Consider the following 16,194-nt stretch of genomic DNA (forward strand, 5'->3'; position numbering starts at 1 on the left):
CCGCCCTCTGCCCGGCCTGCCGCGCAGGCGTGGCGTCACCCCCATCGCCGTTCACGCCACCTTCCAGCGCCACCCGGTGGCGGCGCTCAAGAAGCACCGGCTGCGGGAGTTTGGGTTGTGGCACGTGGACCCGCCAGAGTACTATGGGCGGGTGCCACCGGGGCTGGAGGGCCCCGCGGCGGGCCGCCTGGCCTCCACGGGAGACTTCCCGCTCAAGGCGCTGGCGTACGGCGGCGAGGGCGAGGTGCTGGCATTTGTGGAGGGGCAGGAGCGGGCGCGGTACGGGCCCAGCGGTACAGGCCACGGCATGCCGCTCATGGAGAAGCACTGGCTGGGCATGAGCTACCAGCTGGCGGCCTTCAGGCGAGGGAGGCGCTGCGCTGGCCTGGCCGGCCTGGCTCCATGCCCGCTGGGCTGGCGGCCACGGCCGCCGCGTCTCGCGGGCTGCCGGCGCATTTCTGCCAGCCGCGCCGCTTCTCTGCTGCTGTCGCCTGCCTCCGTGCTTGCCACCTCCTGCCTGCGTGCCTTCTGCCTGCGTGCCTGCCACCGCCACCTGCCTGCCGCCGCCGCCGCCACCACCGCCACCACGCCCCGTTGCCTGGCCGCAGGGACTCGCTGGCCGCGGCGCGCATGCTGAACCGCACGCTGCTGCTGCCCACGCTGTGGTGCTGGTGCGACCTGTCTGAGTCGCCCGACGTGCTGGAGGCGTGCAGGACGCAGTGAGCTTGATGGGCCGCTGTTGAGCTTGGGCTGCCTGAGCTTGGGCTGCCTGAGCTTGGGCTGCCTGGCCCGCTCGCCTGCCTGCTCGCTGTGTTGGGATGCGTGCGCTGGGCCGGTCCCACGCCGGTCCGGCTGCCGGCACCTGCCCGCCTGCCCGCCTGCCTGCCTGCCTGCCTGCTGTGCCACACTCGGCGCTCGCCCGCCTGCCCTCACGACCCCGGCACCCCCGCGCTGGCCGCTGCGGCTGCAGGGGCAGCGACGTGGAGTTGCCGTTTGAGTGCCCGCTCGACTTCCTGCTCCCGGCGGATTCTCTAGAGGCCGCCGGCGTGGACTACCGCCACCCAGGCTTCCTGGCACTGCCGCAGGTCCCCGACACCCTCCGCAGGGCGAAGGCTGCGGTGGTGATTGTGTCGGAGCGCCCCGCCACGCCCTTCCCGCAGCCCTCCCACACCGTGGGGCACGCCGTGACCGTCTGGGCTGGCATCCGGCAGGGGGAGCTGGTGCAGGCGGTGGCGCCGGTGGAGGGGGAGGCGGTGCTGCAGCTGAGGTGCGCGTGGGGGGTGCCTCGCTGGTGCCTCGTACACCGCCTGCCTGCCTGCCTCCATCCCTCCCACGCCGCCTGCTTGCCTGCCTGCCGGCCTGCGTGCCTGCCTACCTGCCTGCCTACCCTGCCTGCCGCCTTCCCTCTTACCCTGCCTGCCTGACTGACTGCCACCTGCCCTCTCGCACCTGCCCCGCCCGTGCAGGGGCGCAGTGCCCGGCTTCCTGGGCGGCTTTGACGACGTGGCCGCGGCCGCCGCCTTTGACCAGGCCTTTGACCGGGCGGTGGACGACTATGGGGAGCCGCCTCACTGGTGAGCGGATGGAGGTGGAGGCTGGTGGGGAAGAAGCCAGCTGTGTGTACAGTATGCCATAGGTTGGAGGCCATAGGTTGGAGGCCAGCTGCGTGTGCTGTATGCCATTGGTTGGTGGCCAGCTGTGTGTACTGTATGCCATAGGTTGGAGGCCAGCTGTGTGTACTGTATGCCATAGGTTGGAGGCCAGCTGTGTGGACGGTACACGGTTGGCTGGGAGGGCAGGGGAGCTCGGCATGCACTTGCTGGTGGTGGGGAGGTGGGCGGGCACTTGGTGGTGCTGGGGCAGCTTGAGGAAGTGTGCTGCCGCGCTGCCGCCGCAGCGGCCGTCACTGGGCGGGGTTGGGGCTCTTCGCGGCTTGAGCGAGTGCGCGCTGCCGCCGCAGGTGCTGCCTGTCCTGGGGATCGACCGACGTGGGCGAGCGGCGCATTATCCGCTACCAAATGCCGGCGCCGCTGGCAGGTGCGCGGGGCGCGCGCGGCGCAGGCGCCCGCCGCCGTCGTTGCGGCGGCGGCGCCAGGCGCCGGGCAGGGGCTCGGCAGCCCGGCTGCGCCCCAGGGCCACCCGCCCCAGCCGAGCAGCTTGCTAGCAGGCCACGGTCGGCCTCGCTGCTGCAGCGTGGTGGACTGGGCTGCCCTCGGGCGCCTGAGCATCCCCACCACCGCATGTGCCCTGACCTCGGTTCCCTTGGGCTGTGCCTGTGATGTCTCCCCCGCAGACGGCTGGAAGCCGTGGGAGGCGCCTCGGCTGGCGGTGCCCCCCTGGTGCGACCTGCTGAGCAGTGAGGACGGCAACGACCAGTGGGCGCGGCTGCCGCAGCACCCCTGCGCCTTCCTCCGCAACGCGACCGCTGCGGCACTGGCTGCGGCGCGGCCGCCGCCGCCGCCCCCCCCACTGGCGGCCCTGGCAGCGGAAGCCGGCGGCGGGGGCGAGGGCGCCGCAGGCTACCAGAGAGGCGGCTTTGCGGGGCAGGATGGCAGCGGCGGAGGCGTGGGCGAGGCCAGGGGCGAGCAGGCTGCTGAGGAGGGCGCAGCAGAGGCGGGCGTGGGAGTGGAGGCGGGAGATGCAGGCGGCGGCAGGTAGCCCTGCTGAGACCTGCTGACTCCCACATCTGCGTGTGCTGTCCGTGCGAGATGCGTGGCCTTTCTGTTGAGGACGCAGCGCTGTGATAGAGCGGCACCGGCAAACAGCAAAGCAAGCTGCTAGTAGAGAGGAAGGGGGCACGCTGAGGGGAGGTGGAGAGGCACGCTGGCCCAGGCCTAGCGTTAGCGCCTACCACTGTGCCCTGACGCTATCGGGCACTGTGCCCTGAAGCGCACTGTGCCCTGAAGCGGGCAAGGGTTGCAGGCGCAAAAGGGATGCAAGAAATCGCAGAATCAAGCAAGCAGTATACAAGTGCAACGCAATGACTCAAACACGCAACATGATGCAGGCTGTCAGTGATTGGCGGCAGCTCATCTCTGCATCAGGCTATCCGATCAGGGTGCTGACATCAATCGAAATTGCTGGCACCCCCGGCAGGGCTGCCCTCCTGCGGCTGCTGCCGCCCAAGCCCCGGCACCTCTCGCTCTGCCGCCGCCGCCTCCGCGCCGCCGGGCACGAGCAGCTGGCGCCGCACCAGGGCCGCATACACACCGCCCGCCGCCAGCAGCTCGCCATGCCCGCCCTGCTCCGCCACCCGCCCCTCCACCACCACCGCCACGCTGTCGGCGGCCTGCACCGTGGACAGGCGGTGGGCGATGACCAGCACGGTGCGCCCGGCAGAGGCTCGGTCCAGCGCCTGCTGCACCAAGTGCTCGTTCTCAGCATCCAGTGCAGACGTGGCTTCGTCCAACAGCAGCACCCTGCAGGCGGGGGCACCGGGCAAACCCCAGGCGGCGCCGCACAAGGGAGCAGGTCGGCGGGGGAGGGAAGGGAGGGCGCCCAACACACGTCCGTGTGGGAGCACTCAGCAGGAGCTTGCTGAGGTTGGGCACGGCACCCACCTGGGGCTCGTGATCACCGCCCTGGCAATGGCGACGCGCTGCTTCTGCCCGCCGCTCAGCCGCACGCCGCGCTCGCCCACCAGCGTGCGGTAGCCCTGCAGCTGGCCACCACCCTCAGCATCCCCCCTGGCAAGCGTGCTGCTGTGCCAGAGCAAGCAATGCACCGACCCCGCCCAGCGCTGCCAGCGCTGGCCACACACGGCATCCTCCTCCTTCCCCTTTCCTCCCTGTTCTTTCTTTCTTCCACCTCTTTCTTTCACCTGAGGGAAGGCGGAGATGAAGTCGTGGGCGTTTGCCACCCGTGCCGCCGCCTCCAGCTGCTCCTGGCTGGCGGCGCCGCCGGGGCAGCCAAACGCGATGTTGGCGGCGATTGTGTCGGCAAACAGAACGGGCTCCTGGCCCACCAGCGCCACCTGCTGGATAGGCGCGGGCCGTCAGGCGGCGTGCAAATCATGAGGTGGAGGGCGGAGGCAGGCATGTGGGAGCTCCAGGCTGGCTCCGAGCGCCGCTGCTGCCTTGCAGCAGCCCAGGCGTGACGGCCACGCGCGGCAGGCGCAGCGGCAGCGCTCCCATCGGCGCCTCGCCTGGTGGTGCAGGTGGCTGTGGTCGATGGCGGGCAGCGGCACCCCGTCCAGCAGCACCGAGCCGCGCTGCGGGTCATAGAAGCGCTCTATCAGGGCCACCACGGTGGACTTGCCGCCGCCGCTGGGCCCCACCAGGGCCACCTGCGGGCGGCGGCAGCGGGACGGGATGCTGGAACCAAACGGCAGCAGCAGCCAGGACCACCGCCAGGCTCTCCAGGCAGCCCAGGCAGCCCCCGCGCACCTTGTTGCCGGGTGCCACGTGCAGGCTGAGCCCTTGCAGCACCCAGACTGCCGGGCGGGAGGGGTAGGCAAACCACACGCCCTGCAGCCTCAGCTCGCCGCCCTCGGGCACCCCCACCGGCCGCTGCTTGCCGCCAGCCAGGTCCAGCAGCGGCTGGCGGTCCAGCAGCTGGAACACCCGCTCGCTGGCGCCCAGAGCCTGCAGCCAGCGGCGGCAGCAGGCAAGCTGTCGGAAAGCAACCAGCTGCTTCTGTGGCATGTCCCAGGCTGAGGGTCCTGCAGGGCTGGCAGCCGAGGGATGCTTGCCTGAATGACGTTGGAAAACACGCCCATCAGCATCCCTGCAGGGGCGGGACAGGGACTTGTTTGACAAACAAGCAAATCCATGTGAACCCGACAGCCTGCGTGGTGTGGTGGGCTGTGTGGCTGTGTGGTGCATCGGCATCGCTGGCCACACCCCTGCTGCTAGTCCTAGTTTAGCTCCACCCTTCCTGCCTCCCTCACCTGCATTGGCCGACACATAGATGGCATAGACCACAAAGGCCGACAGCTGGCCCGCGCTGAGCTGCCCCGCAATCACCAGCCGCGCCCCGTACCACAGCACCATCATGATTGATCCTGCGGGGAGGTACATGCACAAACACAATGATTCCTTTGGTCGGGCATGCACAGTGGGGCATCTGCGCCATCATGGGGCACCATCCCCCGATGGAGCGGCATAGAGCGGATGAGCGGTGCAAGGCAACAAGGTGGGGTGGTGCAGGCACTGCTGTGTGGCGTGCAGCCCGGCTTGCAGCTTGGCCGGCAAGAGCAGCCGGGGCAGCTGCCCACCGGTGGCCAGTGAATTGGTGAGCGGGAAGAAGCAGCCCTCTAGCGCCGCCGCGCGCAGCCCGTAGTGCAGCGTGCGCCCCTGGGCCGTCTCGTAGCTGCCCCGCATCGCGCCCTCCTTGGCGAACGACCGCACCGTGCGCAGGTTGCCAAAGCACTCCTCTGCCACCGTGGCGGCGGCGGCGCTGGCCGCCAGCTGCTCCTTGATGTACCGCCGGCTCAGGCGGCCAAAGGCCCAGACGAGGAGGAAGAGGGGCGGGATGATGCAGATGGCGAGGGTGGACAGCAGCCACGAGGTGGTGAACCTGTGGGGGAGGAGGGCTCTTGCCAGCACATGGGCTGCATAGCACACAGAAAGGTATGGCACGGCACAGCACAGCACAGCACCGACCAACCCTCACATCATGACGAGCCCCAGCGTGCACACCGCGGCGGCGCGCAACGCCTGCGCGATGCTGGTGGTGGCCACCGACTTGAGCAGGCGCGTGTCCTCAGACAGCCGGTTGGTCAGCTCCCCCGTGCGGCAGCGGTCAAACCAGCCCACCTTCAGGGGCCAGGCGGGCAGGGGCCAGGCGCGCACAGCGGGGAGGCAAGGAGAGAAGGGTGAAGCGTATCTAAGCGGCACATGCCCGGCATCGGTCGCTGCCTCTGCCCTGGCAGGGCATCTCTCTGCCTGCTGCCGCCTGCACTCTGCAGGCCGGCCGCCTCTCCGGACCGCCCTCTGCCTGAGCGCCATCCTCCGGAATAGCAAAACTTAAAGTGCCGCGCTAGAGCGGCCTCACCTCCTGCTGCAGCAGCGCGCCAAACAGGCGCACCCGCAGGCGGTACATTACCCGCTCCGCAGCCGACTGGAACAGCCAGGAGCGCAGGCCGTCGGCGGCGCCCGTCACCGCCACCACCACCAGAATCTGCGGCGGGTGAAGGTTGAGACTTTCACACGGCTCGGCCAGATGTTAGCGCTGCAATCGGCGCCGCAGCACGCTGTGAGCGCCAGTGCCAGGTGCGGCCAAGGGGGAGGAGGGGCAGGCAGCGGGCTGGGCCTCCAAGATGCTGCGGACCTCGGAGAGGATGCGGCTGGTGGTGCGCCTCGCCTCCTCGGCGCTGCCGCCCGCCTGCTGCTGGATGGCCACATCGATCAGGTCGCCTGCCAGCTTGGGGAAGGCCACCTGGCCCACGGAGGCCACCAGCAGCACCAGCGATGCCAGCGCCAGCGTCCACGCCTCCTCTCGGGCCAGGCGGAACAGCCGCCCCGCGGCGACCTGCTTGGCCCTCCCGTCCCGCTGCTGCGCCTCGGCGTCGTCGCCGGCCAGCAGCTGGTAGTCGCGATTGGGGTCGCCTGGGCCCCATGCATGCCTAGGGGGCGGCATGGGCACCTGGGCCTGCGTGCAGCACGTGGGCAGTGGAGAGCGCCGGAGGGAGCGGCGGAGCGGTGGGTGGCGACGGCGGCAAAGCCGGGCAGCAATCGCGGCCCACAGTCACGTGCAACACTCAATTCGTGCCGCAGCGCAGGCGTCCTCAGCCAAGGGCCAGCACCTCGGGTTGGGTCGGGGCGATGGACCTGTGGAAGCGGTCGACAAGAAGAGCAGCCAAACCTTGCGTCCCTCGATGGCATGAATGATGGGGCGAGCCTGCGCAGGTGGAGCTGCCAATGAGGCTCTTGCGCCCTGGCGGCGCCACCTGGCAACAGCCGGCTGCCGGCGGGGTTGCCGTAGTACTCCCCCCCCTCTGCCTGGAGCTCACCGTGAATCTGGATCATTTCAGACTAGAGCAGCAAGGAGACGAGCGACAGCCCAACCGAATCCATGTCGGCCCACCCATGCCGCCACAACACACACAGAAGGCCCTCCGGTTGCTTCGCCGACGCACCGCACTTCCAACCATGTGTACAGTCAGAGCAGCCTCACAGCTCTTTTCATGTCATTACCTTCCTGTCTTACGTCGCCCGCCTTGTCGATGGGCTGATCCTGGTCTTCTTGCTGCAAGCCGCCGCCATAGCGTTTAGGGTAAATACCTGATAAAGGACAACCGCGAATATAATAACGGCAGCACCCCAGCATGTCCTGCCCATGGCGATGCCTCTCCGGCCCTCTTACAGCTGCAGAGGCGTCAGGAGGCGGCTTGAGCCGCTCATTGAGCTGTGCCGGTGACACAAGTTTGCCCAGCGGCGGCCCCGGCCCGGGGTCTGTGGAGGCGGTGTGGCGGGACCGTGGTGACGGTCAGCACCGTGGCTGCCCCTGGCGCCAAACGCCCTTCAAACGTGGCGGGCACGCATACTTGAGGCAGATCGTGCTCCGGTCTGGCGGATTAGTCTTTGATTCTGAGTTTTGAGCCACACGTGCAGCCACGGGGCAGCTGCCCCTATGACATGTGTCCGGTGGGTTTCGAGCCAAATGCACTCATCTATTCAGCCGCCACTTTTCAATGCTTTCCTGACCCACCGAAATTGCCGGTTCAAGCCCTGCTGGGGCCCGTTGGCCACGGCGGGAGCTTGGGCCGCCATGTTGTTCTGTTTTGGCAGCTCTTCTGTGGTGGACGCCCCTCATCCTCGCCAAGAACAGCCCTCAGCGAACCATGAAAGCGACCAGTTCCGCATGGAGTGCTTCAAGGTGTGGGCCTCTCCTCGATGAGGGGGCGCGGCTCTGGGGGTTCCCCTCTCAGCAACGCAGTCGTGGCCAGCACGACTGGCTATCGCGCCAGGACGGCGCCGCCCGGCGGTGGTTGGGTGCAAGTGGTCATGCATGGCGGTGCCCCGCGCACCGCCGCCACGCTACGTGCCGGCCGGCGCTCAGCTTTCCCATCCCAGCGACTACCCGGCCCACGTCGTCACTCGTTGCTGCCGCCCTTACCCTTCTCGTGTGGATGCGCATATCCTCCCCTGCACGAAGCACTTTGTGCACGACTGGACAGAGTGCCCCTATGCGCACCCACACGAGAAGGCGCGGCGCCGCGACCCGCGCCGCTACACCTACACAGGCATCGTCTGCCCCTCCATGCGCCAGGTGAGGAGCGGGGTGGGATGCGGTTCGTGAGGCCCTGTCATGGAGGTAGCTGCACGCTCCCTGGCGTTCACAGCCCTACCCTGCAAACCGCCAGGCGGTGGCCAACCACCGCTGGCATCCCCGCCTGGCCATCCTGCAGCGCGGAAGCTGCACCCTAGGTGACAACTGCCCTTTTGCGCATAACGTGTTCGAGTACTGGCTGCACCCCACCAGGCAAGCGCGGCGGCAGGCAGCATTCAGGACAGGCCGGGCGCTGGCTGCCCGTCCCAACCGCTGCGCTCGACTGAGCGCCACTGCCGGTGCCAACCCTGCAGGTACCGCACCCAGCTCTGCAACGACGGCACCACCTGCACCCGCAAGCTCTGCTTTTTCGCCCACAGATGAGGGTGCTTGGCGCTGGTGCGCCGTGCCTTAGGCCTCTGTGGCAGCATGTCAAATGATGGCATCCACGCCCCGCTTCCCCCACCGCCATCCCCTCAATGCAGCCTGGATGAGCTTCGGACGCCTACCAGCAAGCCAATGGTGCCGCCAGGAGTGCTGCTGGATGCAGCTGCTGCGTCCGCGTCAGGGCCCGCTCCCATACCGGCACCATTGTCGCCGCGTGGCGACAACCTCCCGCTGCCACTGCAGCAGCAGCAGCAGCAGAAGCAGCACAGCCATCCCCAGCGGCCGCAGCAGCCCCACCACCACCCACCCCTTGCAGAAGAGCAGGCAAGCTGCGGCGGCCCGTGGCCCTGCTGCCTGCGCTGCCGGCATCGCCGCCTCCACCCTGCCCCCGCCGTTCTGCGTGCGCCGCGTCCCCTCCCAGCGCTCAGCCTGCTGGCGCCGCCGTCTGCTGGTACCCTTCATGTGTGCAGGACCACCGGCGTGTGATCCAGCAGGTGACGCTCCTGCTGGAGCGGGGGGACCTCGGCCCCGAGGCGTCTGCCGCCATTCTGCAGCGCCTGCTGCCGCCAGAGGCGCTGTACAGCATGCAGCTGGCCAGCCGGGCGGACCCGCTGCTGGTGCCGGCGCCGCGGCTGAGCGCAGACCGCATCTCTGCCTGCCCGCCAGGTGAGCTGCTCGGCAGGCGCTCGTGTTGGCGGGGCACCATTCCCATCCCCTGCTGTGGATTGTTTGGTTGAGGTTGGAGGGGACCGCGCGTTGGTCCCCCATCATGCTGCTGCCTGCTGCGCGGCTGACGAGCGTTCGCTGCCGGCCTGCGTGCAGCTGGGCCCCGCAGCAGCGGAGGCCCCGGGCACCTTGCCGCGCCGGTGCAGCTGTCGGCACCAGCGCGGCTGGCGGTGCCGGCAGGGCTGTCGGCGCGGCCGACACCGCAGCATGCATCCGCAGACTGCCTGCTGTCGCTGCACAGCCACATCCAGTCTCCCTCGCACCGCATGTCGCGCAGCGCGGCGGGCAGGCTGTTTGCGCTGCCACACGGATACGCCTCTGTGGTGGCCTGGAGCGCACGCTCGAGCCTCGACTCAGGTGCGGGCTGGGGCTGGCTGGCTGGTTTCGGCAGCGCGAGCCTTAGCGGTGACGGTGGTCACCTGGTGGTGGTGGCGGTTTGGTGCCAAGCAACGAGGCAGGTGCATGCTGGCTGGCCAGCACCCCATGCTCTCCAACGTGCAGCGGCTGCAAAGGCAGCGCTCCGAGCCTTGCGTCGCCCTGCCCGCCAGATGACACAGGCAATGCCCGGCCACTGCTCCCTCCCGCCCTGCAGACCGCTCCAGCATGGATTTTACTTCCTGGCGCAGCAGCGGCAACTCCGCTGGCGCGGCGGAGGCCGGCCTGGACGCCCGCTGCTGCTAGGCTGGCAGCAGGCCCTGATGTGGGCGGCTGCAGCAGACCCCACAGCATCCATGCTATGACCCCACCCATGATACATGCATAAGAGATGAGCCTCTTTTTGGACAACTCGCTGAGCGCATTCATCCGTTTCTCTCTCCCAAGCTACCCGGCTGTAGCTCGCTGGCAGCTATACCTGTGTTCTGCTCTTGCCCTTCTATCAAGTCCACACACCATCAGTCTACACATGTTAATTTCCGATGTCCACACGCCATCAGTCTACCCGTGTTTCTTTCCGATGCCCTTCTTGAATACAAATTGCCTTGTCCCAAATGCTTCAACACATGCACCTGGCGCTGCTACGCGTCCCACACATCACAATTACTACGCACTCGCCATTTTGATGTAACCAACGTCACACCTGCAAAATTGCGGCTGCGCAGCGCCGCGCTGGCCATTGCTGCGCGCGGTGGCTGTGCGGCAATCACCCCCCTCACCAGGTGGGCGGGACGCACCCTGGGACTGGGCGCAGCGGCAAGCTGCAGCGCGGCCTGTTGCTCTGTTGGGAGTGCTTTCCCCGAATCACTGTCTGGCCCCAGGCCATGGCATTACCCTGCCTGCTATTCTTGCAGCAGCACAAGGTCCCACAAACAAACGACTGCTGGTGGTGACCGCTGGGTGCGGCTGGTGTCCTGGCCGCCGCCGCTGCAAGTCGCCGCCGCCGGCCTGTCGCCGCCCCACAGCTTGCAACGAGTCGGCTCTGTGCTCCTTGGTGTGGGGCACCAAGGAAACCCACCGGGGCCCGCGGGGCGCGCCCTCTCGAGAGGCATGCATGACTGTGACCTCACAGCACGGGCAGCCGGACTAGTTGCGAGCTCTAGACAGGTGTTGGGTGCCGCAAACCCAGCCCCACTGCGCGTGTGTCCGCGACGATTGCGGCGGCGGAAGCTGGCCGGAGGCCTTCAAAGGGCCTTGTCACCGATGGCCCGATCGGTTTGGAGGGTCTCTTTTCTGGACCTCCTGTCGTCATTCCTCCCTTCACCTGAGCACACACACACACACACACACACACACACACACCTCGCCGTCGACTTCTCAAGATATGGAGGAGCTCTGAAGATACGCAGTGTATCACTCGCCAAACTCCTGCCGGCAGCGCCTGCTATCGCACCCTTATTGACACCGCCCCCACCCCTCGATCGGCCCGGCCGGCGGCAGCGGGTTGGAGCCATGGACCCGCGGGCAGACGCCTGCAAATCGTCAGAGGCGGGCATGGACGAGCTCTTCAAGAGCGACCAGTTCCGCATGGAATGCATGAAGGTGAGGGAGGCGGCGGCGGGGCCGGGGAGGCAGCACCCGCCCCAAGCTGGCCGGCGCGGCGGCCCCGGCCGCGCCGCCTACCACGCGCCGCCCTGCCTGCCCTCTCCTCTCTTGTCCCCCGCTGCTGGCCCACCTGCTGGCTGCCCCTTCCACCTGCAATGTGTGCACTTTGGTGCGGGCGGTGCGCCCACCTGCCGAGCACTTACTTACCTGGGCCGCCCCGCTGCCGCTTCCTACCGCCTTGCGCAGGTCCTCCCCTGCACCAAGCACTTTGTGCACGACTGGACAGAGTGCCCCTATGCGCACCCACACGAGAAGGCGCGGCGCCGCGACCCGCGCCGCTACACCTACACAGGCATCGCCTGCCCCTCCATGCGCCAGGTGAGGAGCGGGGCGAGGCCGGCGGTTGGGGGGCTGCCGCCGCTTGCATGGCGGCACACCAAGGCTCCAGGGAGTCGAGCCACGACTGCGCCCCCGGCTTTGTGCTGCCGCTTCGATGCAGGATGGAAGCTGCACGCTGGCAGACAACTGCCCATACTCCCACAACGTGTTTGAGTACTGGCTGCACCCCACCAGGCACGCGAGGCGGCACGCAGCACCGCGGCAGGCCTTGTGGGGACGGCAGCTGGCACCGCCGTGCCAGCCGTGCGGCGCTGCGCTCTCGCCTGCCCGCCCGCGTGCACAGCGCGTTTTGCTGGCTTCTGCCCTGGCTTGACCCTGCCCAGCCCCCGCCCCTCCCACCGGTGCAGGTACCGCACGCAGCTCTGCAACGACGGCACCACCTGCACCCGCAAGCTCTGCTTCTTCGCCCACAAGTAAGGCCGGGGCCGAAGCAGCCCGATCCGTGCTCTCCCAGTGAAGGCGCTCGCCTGCCCTCAGGCTGCAGCTTGCTGGCTGGCGGAGCCTCCAACCTGGCCCTCCTATCCTCCCGCCTCTTGCCCGTAGCTTGGACGAGCTGCGCACCCCAGACACCAAGCCGTTTGTGCCGGCAGAGGCCGTGCTTGCGGCCGCGGCCGCCGCGGCAGCAGCCAGCGGCCCAGGTAACCAGGCTGCTGCCTGCCGCTGGCGCCGTGGGTTTGCGTTACAGCACGATGTCGCCGCCAAGCAGCGCGCACATCCTCTGGCCGCCCCCTGGCGCTCCCATGACGCGCCTGCGCTCTGTGCTGTGCCGTGCTGTGCTGCAGCGACGATGTTCGACGCGCCGCCGCCGGCGGCGCACTCCCCGCTGCAGTCCCCGCGCCAGTCGTTTGACGCCGCGGCGCAGCAGGCGCAGGCGCAGCAGCAGGCGCAGGCGGCGCAGCTGACCAGCCCGCAGGTGCGCCGCGGCCGCTGCCTGCGCCTGGCGCGCCTGCCTGGTCAGCGCCGCAGCTGGTTCTGCTTGAACCCCTCGCCAGCCAACCTCCCCGAGCGCGCGTGGCGCTGCCCTCGCCCCCGCATGCGCCCGTCCCCGTCGCCTCACCTCCTCGCCGCCTGCCTGCCTGCCTGCCTGCGTCCCGCGGTTGGTGCAGGGGCAGGAGCACCCTTTGGTGGAGGTCATGACGCGCCTGGTCGCGCGCGGCAAGGTCACCCCGGAAAAGTCTGCGGCCATCCTGCAGCAGGTGCTGTCCCCCGGCGCGCTGCAGGACCTGCGCGGCGTGGCGATGGCGGAGCGCGTGTGCCTCAGGTGCGGCGGGGAACGGAGCAGAGCATGGCGCCGCCTGGTGGGGCGGATGCGGAAGCGCAGGCAGCCTGCATGGAGGTGCAGCGAGGCACAGCCGTGCGGGGCGTGGTGCAGCGCGGCCGCTGCGCAGCCGGGCCCCGGAAGGAAGGGCTGCCGGGAGTCCGCCCCCGGGCGCCGCAGCTGCCTCTGCCGCATGTAGCGCCAACGCCGCCACCCCTCGCCCCGCCTGCTTGCAGTGACCCGGGCTGGGCGCGCGCCGACCTCTCCCCGCGCGCCGCCACGGCCGCCGCCGCGGCCGCGCCCGCCGCGCAGCCGGGCGTGCCTGGCGTGCGGTACAGCGCCGACTGCGCGGCGCCCCGCTGCGCCGCACCGGAGCATGGCCCCAGCGTGGCGGAGCAGCGCCTGGCGCTGCTGCAGGGCGTGCTGCACGAGGCGCAGGCGCGCGCCGCGCTCGGCCTGCCCGCCACCGCCGCCGACGCCCTGCTGGCGCCAGCTGGACCGCATGGGCTGGACCGCATGGCCAGCGGCAGCGCCCGCTCAAGCATCGACACAGGTGTGTGTGTGCGCGTGTGTGTGTGCGCGTGTGTGTGCGTCTGTGTTTGTGCGTGTGTGTATGCCTGCGTCCCTCTGGTGGCCGGCAGGCGGGGCCACCACAGCGCCCTGCCTGCTGGGCATACACCGTGTCCCCGGCGCGGCATGTGCCCTCCTATGCGCGCCGCGCCGAGCTCCCACCTCGCTTGTGTGTGCTGCGTGCCTTGCAGTGCGCGCCAGCTTTGACGCCGCCCCGCCGCGCACCAGCTTCGACTCCCCGCACCTGGCTGCCCTGGGCCCCGCCTCGAGGCACAGCTGGGATACCTCGTACACCACCAGGGTGCAGCAGCAGCTGCTGCTGGACGCCCTGCACCAGCAGCAGCAGCTGCAGCAGCAGCAGGCGGCGGCCCTGGCCGCGGCCGCCGGCAGCAGCTTCTGGGCGGCCGGCGGCGACAGCCGCAGCCTGGACAGCCAGCGCAGCGCGGCGCACAGCGCCAGGCACAGCATGGAGAGCAGGCCCAGCGTGGACAGCGCGCCGCCGCACCTGCACCAGCTGCAGGAGCTGCACCATGCCAGCCAGGGCCTGGCCAGGATGAGCCTGGATGAGCCCGCCCCCAGGTGTGCTGGGCAGCGCTGCGCTGCTGAGGGCCGCGGAGGGAGCGGCAAAGGCACAAGCAGCGGCAGGAGCTGGGGCGGCATGCACGGTGGGTGCTCCTGTGGTTGCAGCCACCGACAACTCTGTTGCCCTCGCACCCTGGCGCCTGCAGGATGGATGTCTTCTCCTCTGGCTTCTACGCCCCCGCCCCAACAGAGCTGCTCGCCAGCTCCCAGCCTCTCAACGCATCCGAGCGCGCTCAGCTGATGCACCCCCAGCCGCGCCGCTCCGCCTAGCCGCGCCCAGGCGCTGCAGGCTCCCACCTTCAGGCCTCGGCAGCGTCGCCCTAGCGCGATGCCGAGCCTGCCTATCAGCTACCGCGTCCGGCGGCTCTGCGGCGGCATTTTTTTCCAGCCGCCCGAGAGTCGCCGCCGCGTGTACTCCCCAGCCCCACCCCAGACACGCCTGATCCTCCCGCCTCCTGTTTCCGGCTTACCATGAATGAATGAATGAATGCAAATTGTCGACGCTGCGCAAACCCACTCACCCATCAACCGACGCGCAGCGCCGAATGCTGCCCCGCCCTCCACGCCATTTCAAGCACCGTGTTCTTTTTGTTGTCTCCCCCAAGTCAGCGCACCAAAGCAAAACTGCCTTGTGGTCCCGCCGTGGGCTGTGCCGATGGCTCCGCCCTCTAGCTTTCCTATCGCTCCCCTATTCTTTTGGAGCTCCCGTATTCTTTTGGAATGTCTTTCTCGCCCTCAGCCTGCCCAGCACCCCTCTCCATTCTCTGCCACGCCGCGCTGATCAAACTAATCACTCCCCACAGTCCCGCGGCACAGCATGTTTGGAGGTCTGCCTTCCCAAGTTCTTTCTTCTTTCTCCCAGAAGAGTTGACGTCTGGCCATTCGCCGCAGTTGCTCAACCTAAAGGAGGGGCCCTGCTGGCCCTGACACATCTCTGGTCTTCTTTTTCATCGCGCCGGTGCCTCTGCAGCCCAGCATGCCTCTCACCGGCGCGGCCCCAGCCCCACACCCCTGGTCCCCCCTAGCGCACACACCGTATGTGTCCCCCCTTTTTCACCTTTCTCGACTACACTAGCTTTTGATCGTGTAACAGTAAATGAGATGAGAGGCACATTTGCCCCTCAAGGCACAGCCTTCCTAGAGGGCAAGAGAGGAGGGGGCTGAGCTGCCAAAACAGGCACAATAGATAGCTGGGAGCAAGGGCATACGGAAGGGTACTGGAGAGGCTCACACATGGGGGCAGCGCTACAGAGCGGGCCATGAATGGCGGCCCGGTGAGCAGGAAGGAAGGAGGCCGCCGGCAGGGGACGGCAAGGATGCGTCGAGCTAAGCTGCTGGCTGGGTGGCGGCAGCCTGGGCTGGCGGTGCCTGGCTTGGCTAGGGTGTGCAGCGCTATGGCATGCACGCAGTGGTACAGGGACCTGGCGCGGGGAGCAACTGTGAGGCTGGGATGCGATACCTGTCTAGCAAGCTGCGCGGTGGGCTGCGCTGGCTGGCGGGGGGGCCCGGGCAGCTAGAGTCCCGTGGAGGCCTTGCCGCCGCCCGACGTCCCCGACAGCACCTGCGTGCGCTCCGCGTCGCTGCCCGTGCTGCTGCCGTGGCACCTCTCGGTGCATTGCGGGTCGTTGAGCGAGGCAAGGGTGGCCTTGGGCACATCAATCGTGTCCTGCCACCCCGGCACCGCGGCCACGCCGCCCTCCAGCCCCAGCGCCGCTGCAGGCAGGGGCAAGGCGGGAGCGGTGGGCGGGGTCAGCAAGCGAGGTGAGCGGGGCCGCGACTCGTGCAGGGGGCATTCCTGGGGCAGGGCCCGCTGCCGCTGCCGCTGCCGCGTGCGCCATGAGAGCAGCCAAGGCTGCCACAGCCAGGCGCCGCCAGCTGGACGAGCAGGCGACGCCGCCGGGCCCTGCCTGCTGGTCCACAGCCGCTCCAAACAACCGGGCCGCCTCTGCAGGCTCCACCTTCAGCCCAGCCCAGCCCAGCCCACCCCCAGCGCAGCCCAGCCCAGCCAGCTCCAGCACAGCCCCACCCCCAGCCCCGCCCCGCCCTGCCCACCCCCAGCCCCGCCCACCGGCAGCCGCGGC

General features: G+C 68.9%; 5 protein-coding genes across 5 annotated transcripts in view; 3 read left to right on the forward strand and 2 right to left on the reverse strand.

The window, feature by feature from the left end:
• Positions 1–2,658, forward strand: part of CHLNCDRAFT_58863 (expressed protein) — a gene marked incomplete at both ends in the record, with an annotated part of 4,925 nt that extends 2,267 nt beyond the window's left edge. The window contains 6 exons of the mRNA XM_005844439.1: positions 28–279; positions 609–719; positions 971–1,267; positions 1,467–1,574; positions 1,961–2,037; positions 2,294–2,658. Coding sequence (XP_005844501.1) covers positions 28–279; positions 609–719; positions 971–1,267; positions 1,467–1,574; positions 1,961–2,037; positions 2,294–2,658 — 1,210 coding nt within the window. The remainder of the gene's footprint in view (positions 1–27; positions 280–608; positions 720–970; positions 1,268–1,466; positions 1,575–1,960; positions 2,038–2,293) is intronic.
• Positions 2,659–3,067: 409 nt separating this feature from the next.
• Positions 3,068–6,579, reverse strand: CHLNCDRAFT_36831 (hypothetical protein; the record flags this gene model as incomplete). The annotated part of the gene is made up of 10 exons (XM_005844534.1): positions 3,068–3,419; positions 3,561–3,655; positions 3,821–3,973; positions 4,187–4,285; positions 4,386–4,583; positions 4,842–5,002; positions 5,216–5,517; positions 5,614–5,756; positions 5,995–6,120; positions 6,271–6,579. 10 exons carry the CDS (start codon positions 6,577–6,579, stop codon positions 3,068–3,070), a joined length of 1,938 nt encoding a protein of 645 aa, XP_005844596.1.
• A 1,224-nt stretch (positions 6,580–7,803) lies between these two features.
• Positions 7,804–10,005, forward strand: CHLNCDRAFT_138868 (expressed protein; the record flags this gene model as incomplete). Its single annotated transcript, XM_005844440.1, has 5 exons — positions 7,804–7,818; positions 8,098–8,211; positions 9,069–9,264; positions 9,421–9,681; positions 9,917–10,005. The coding sequence occupies 5 exons, from the start codon at positions 7,804–7,806 to the stop codon at positions 10,003–10,005; spliced, it is 675 nt and encodes a 224-aa protein (XP_005844502.1).
• A 1,206-nt stretch (positions 10,006–11,211) lies between these two features.
• On the forward strand, positions 11,212–14,383 carry CHLNCDRAFT_138869 (hypothetical protein; the record flags this gene model as incomplete). Its single annotated transcript, XM_005844441.1, has 10 exons — positions 11,212–11,301; positions 11,551–11,682; positions 11,804–11,913; positions 12,051–12,116; positions 12,247–12,341; positions 12,486–12,616; positions 12,810–12,964; positions 13,198–13,514; positions 13,723–14,110; positions 14,260–14,383. 10 exons carry the CDS (start codon positions 11,212–11,214, stop codon positions 14,381–14,383), a joined length of 1,608 nt encoding a protein of 535 aa, XP_005844503.1.
• Positions 14,384–15,185: 802 nt separating this feature from the next.
• The window catches only part of CHLNCDRAFT_58866 (hypothetical protein), a 4,240-nt gene continuing 3,231 nt past the window's right edge, over positions 15,186–16,194 (reverse strand). The window contains exon 8 of the mRNA XM_005844535.1: positions 15,186–15,826. Within this exon, the coding sequence (XP_005844597.1) occupies positions 15,627–15,826 (200 nt within the window). The 3' untranslated portion in view covers positions 15,186–15,626. The remainder of the gene's footprint in view (positions 15,827–16,194) is intronic.

The sequence above is a fragment of the Chlorella variabilis genome, assembly GCF_000147415.1.
Source record: "Chlorella variabilis unplaced genomic scaffold CHLNCscaffold_22, whole genome shotgun sequence".
Classification (NCBI taxonomy): Eukaryota; Viridiplantae; Chlorophyta; class Trebouxiophyceae; order Chlorellales; family Chlorellaceae; genus Chlorella; species Chlorella variabilis.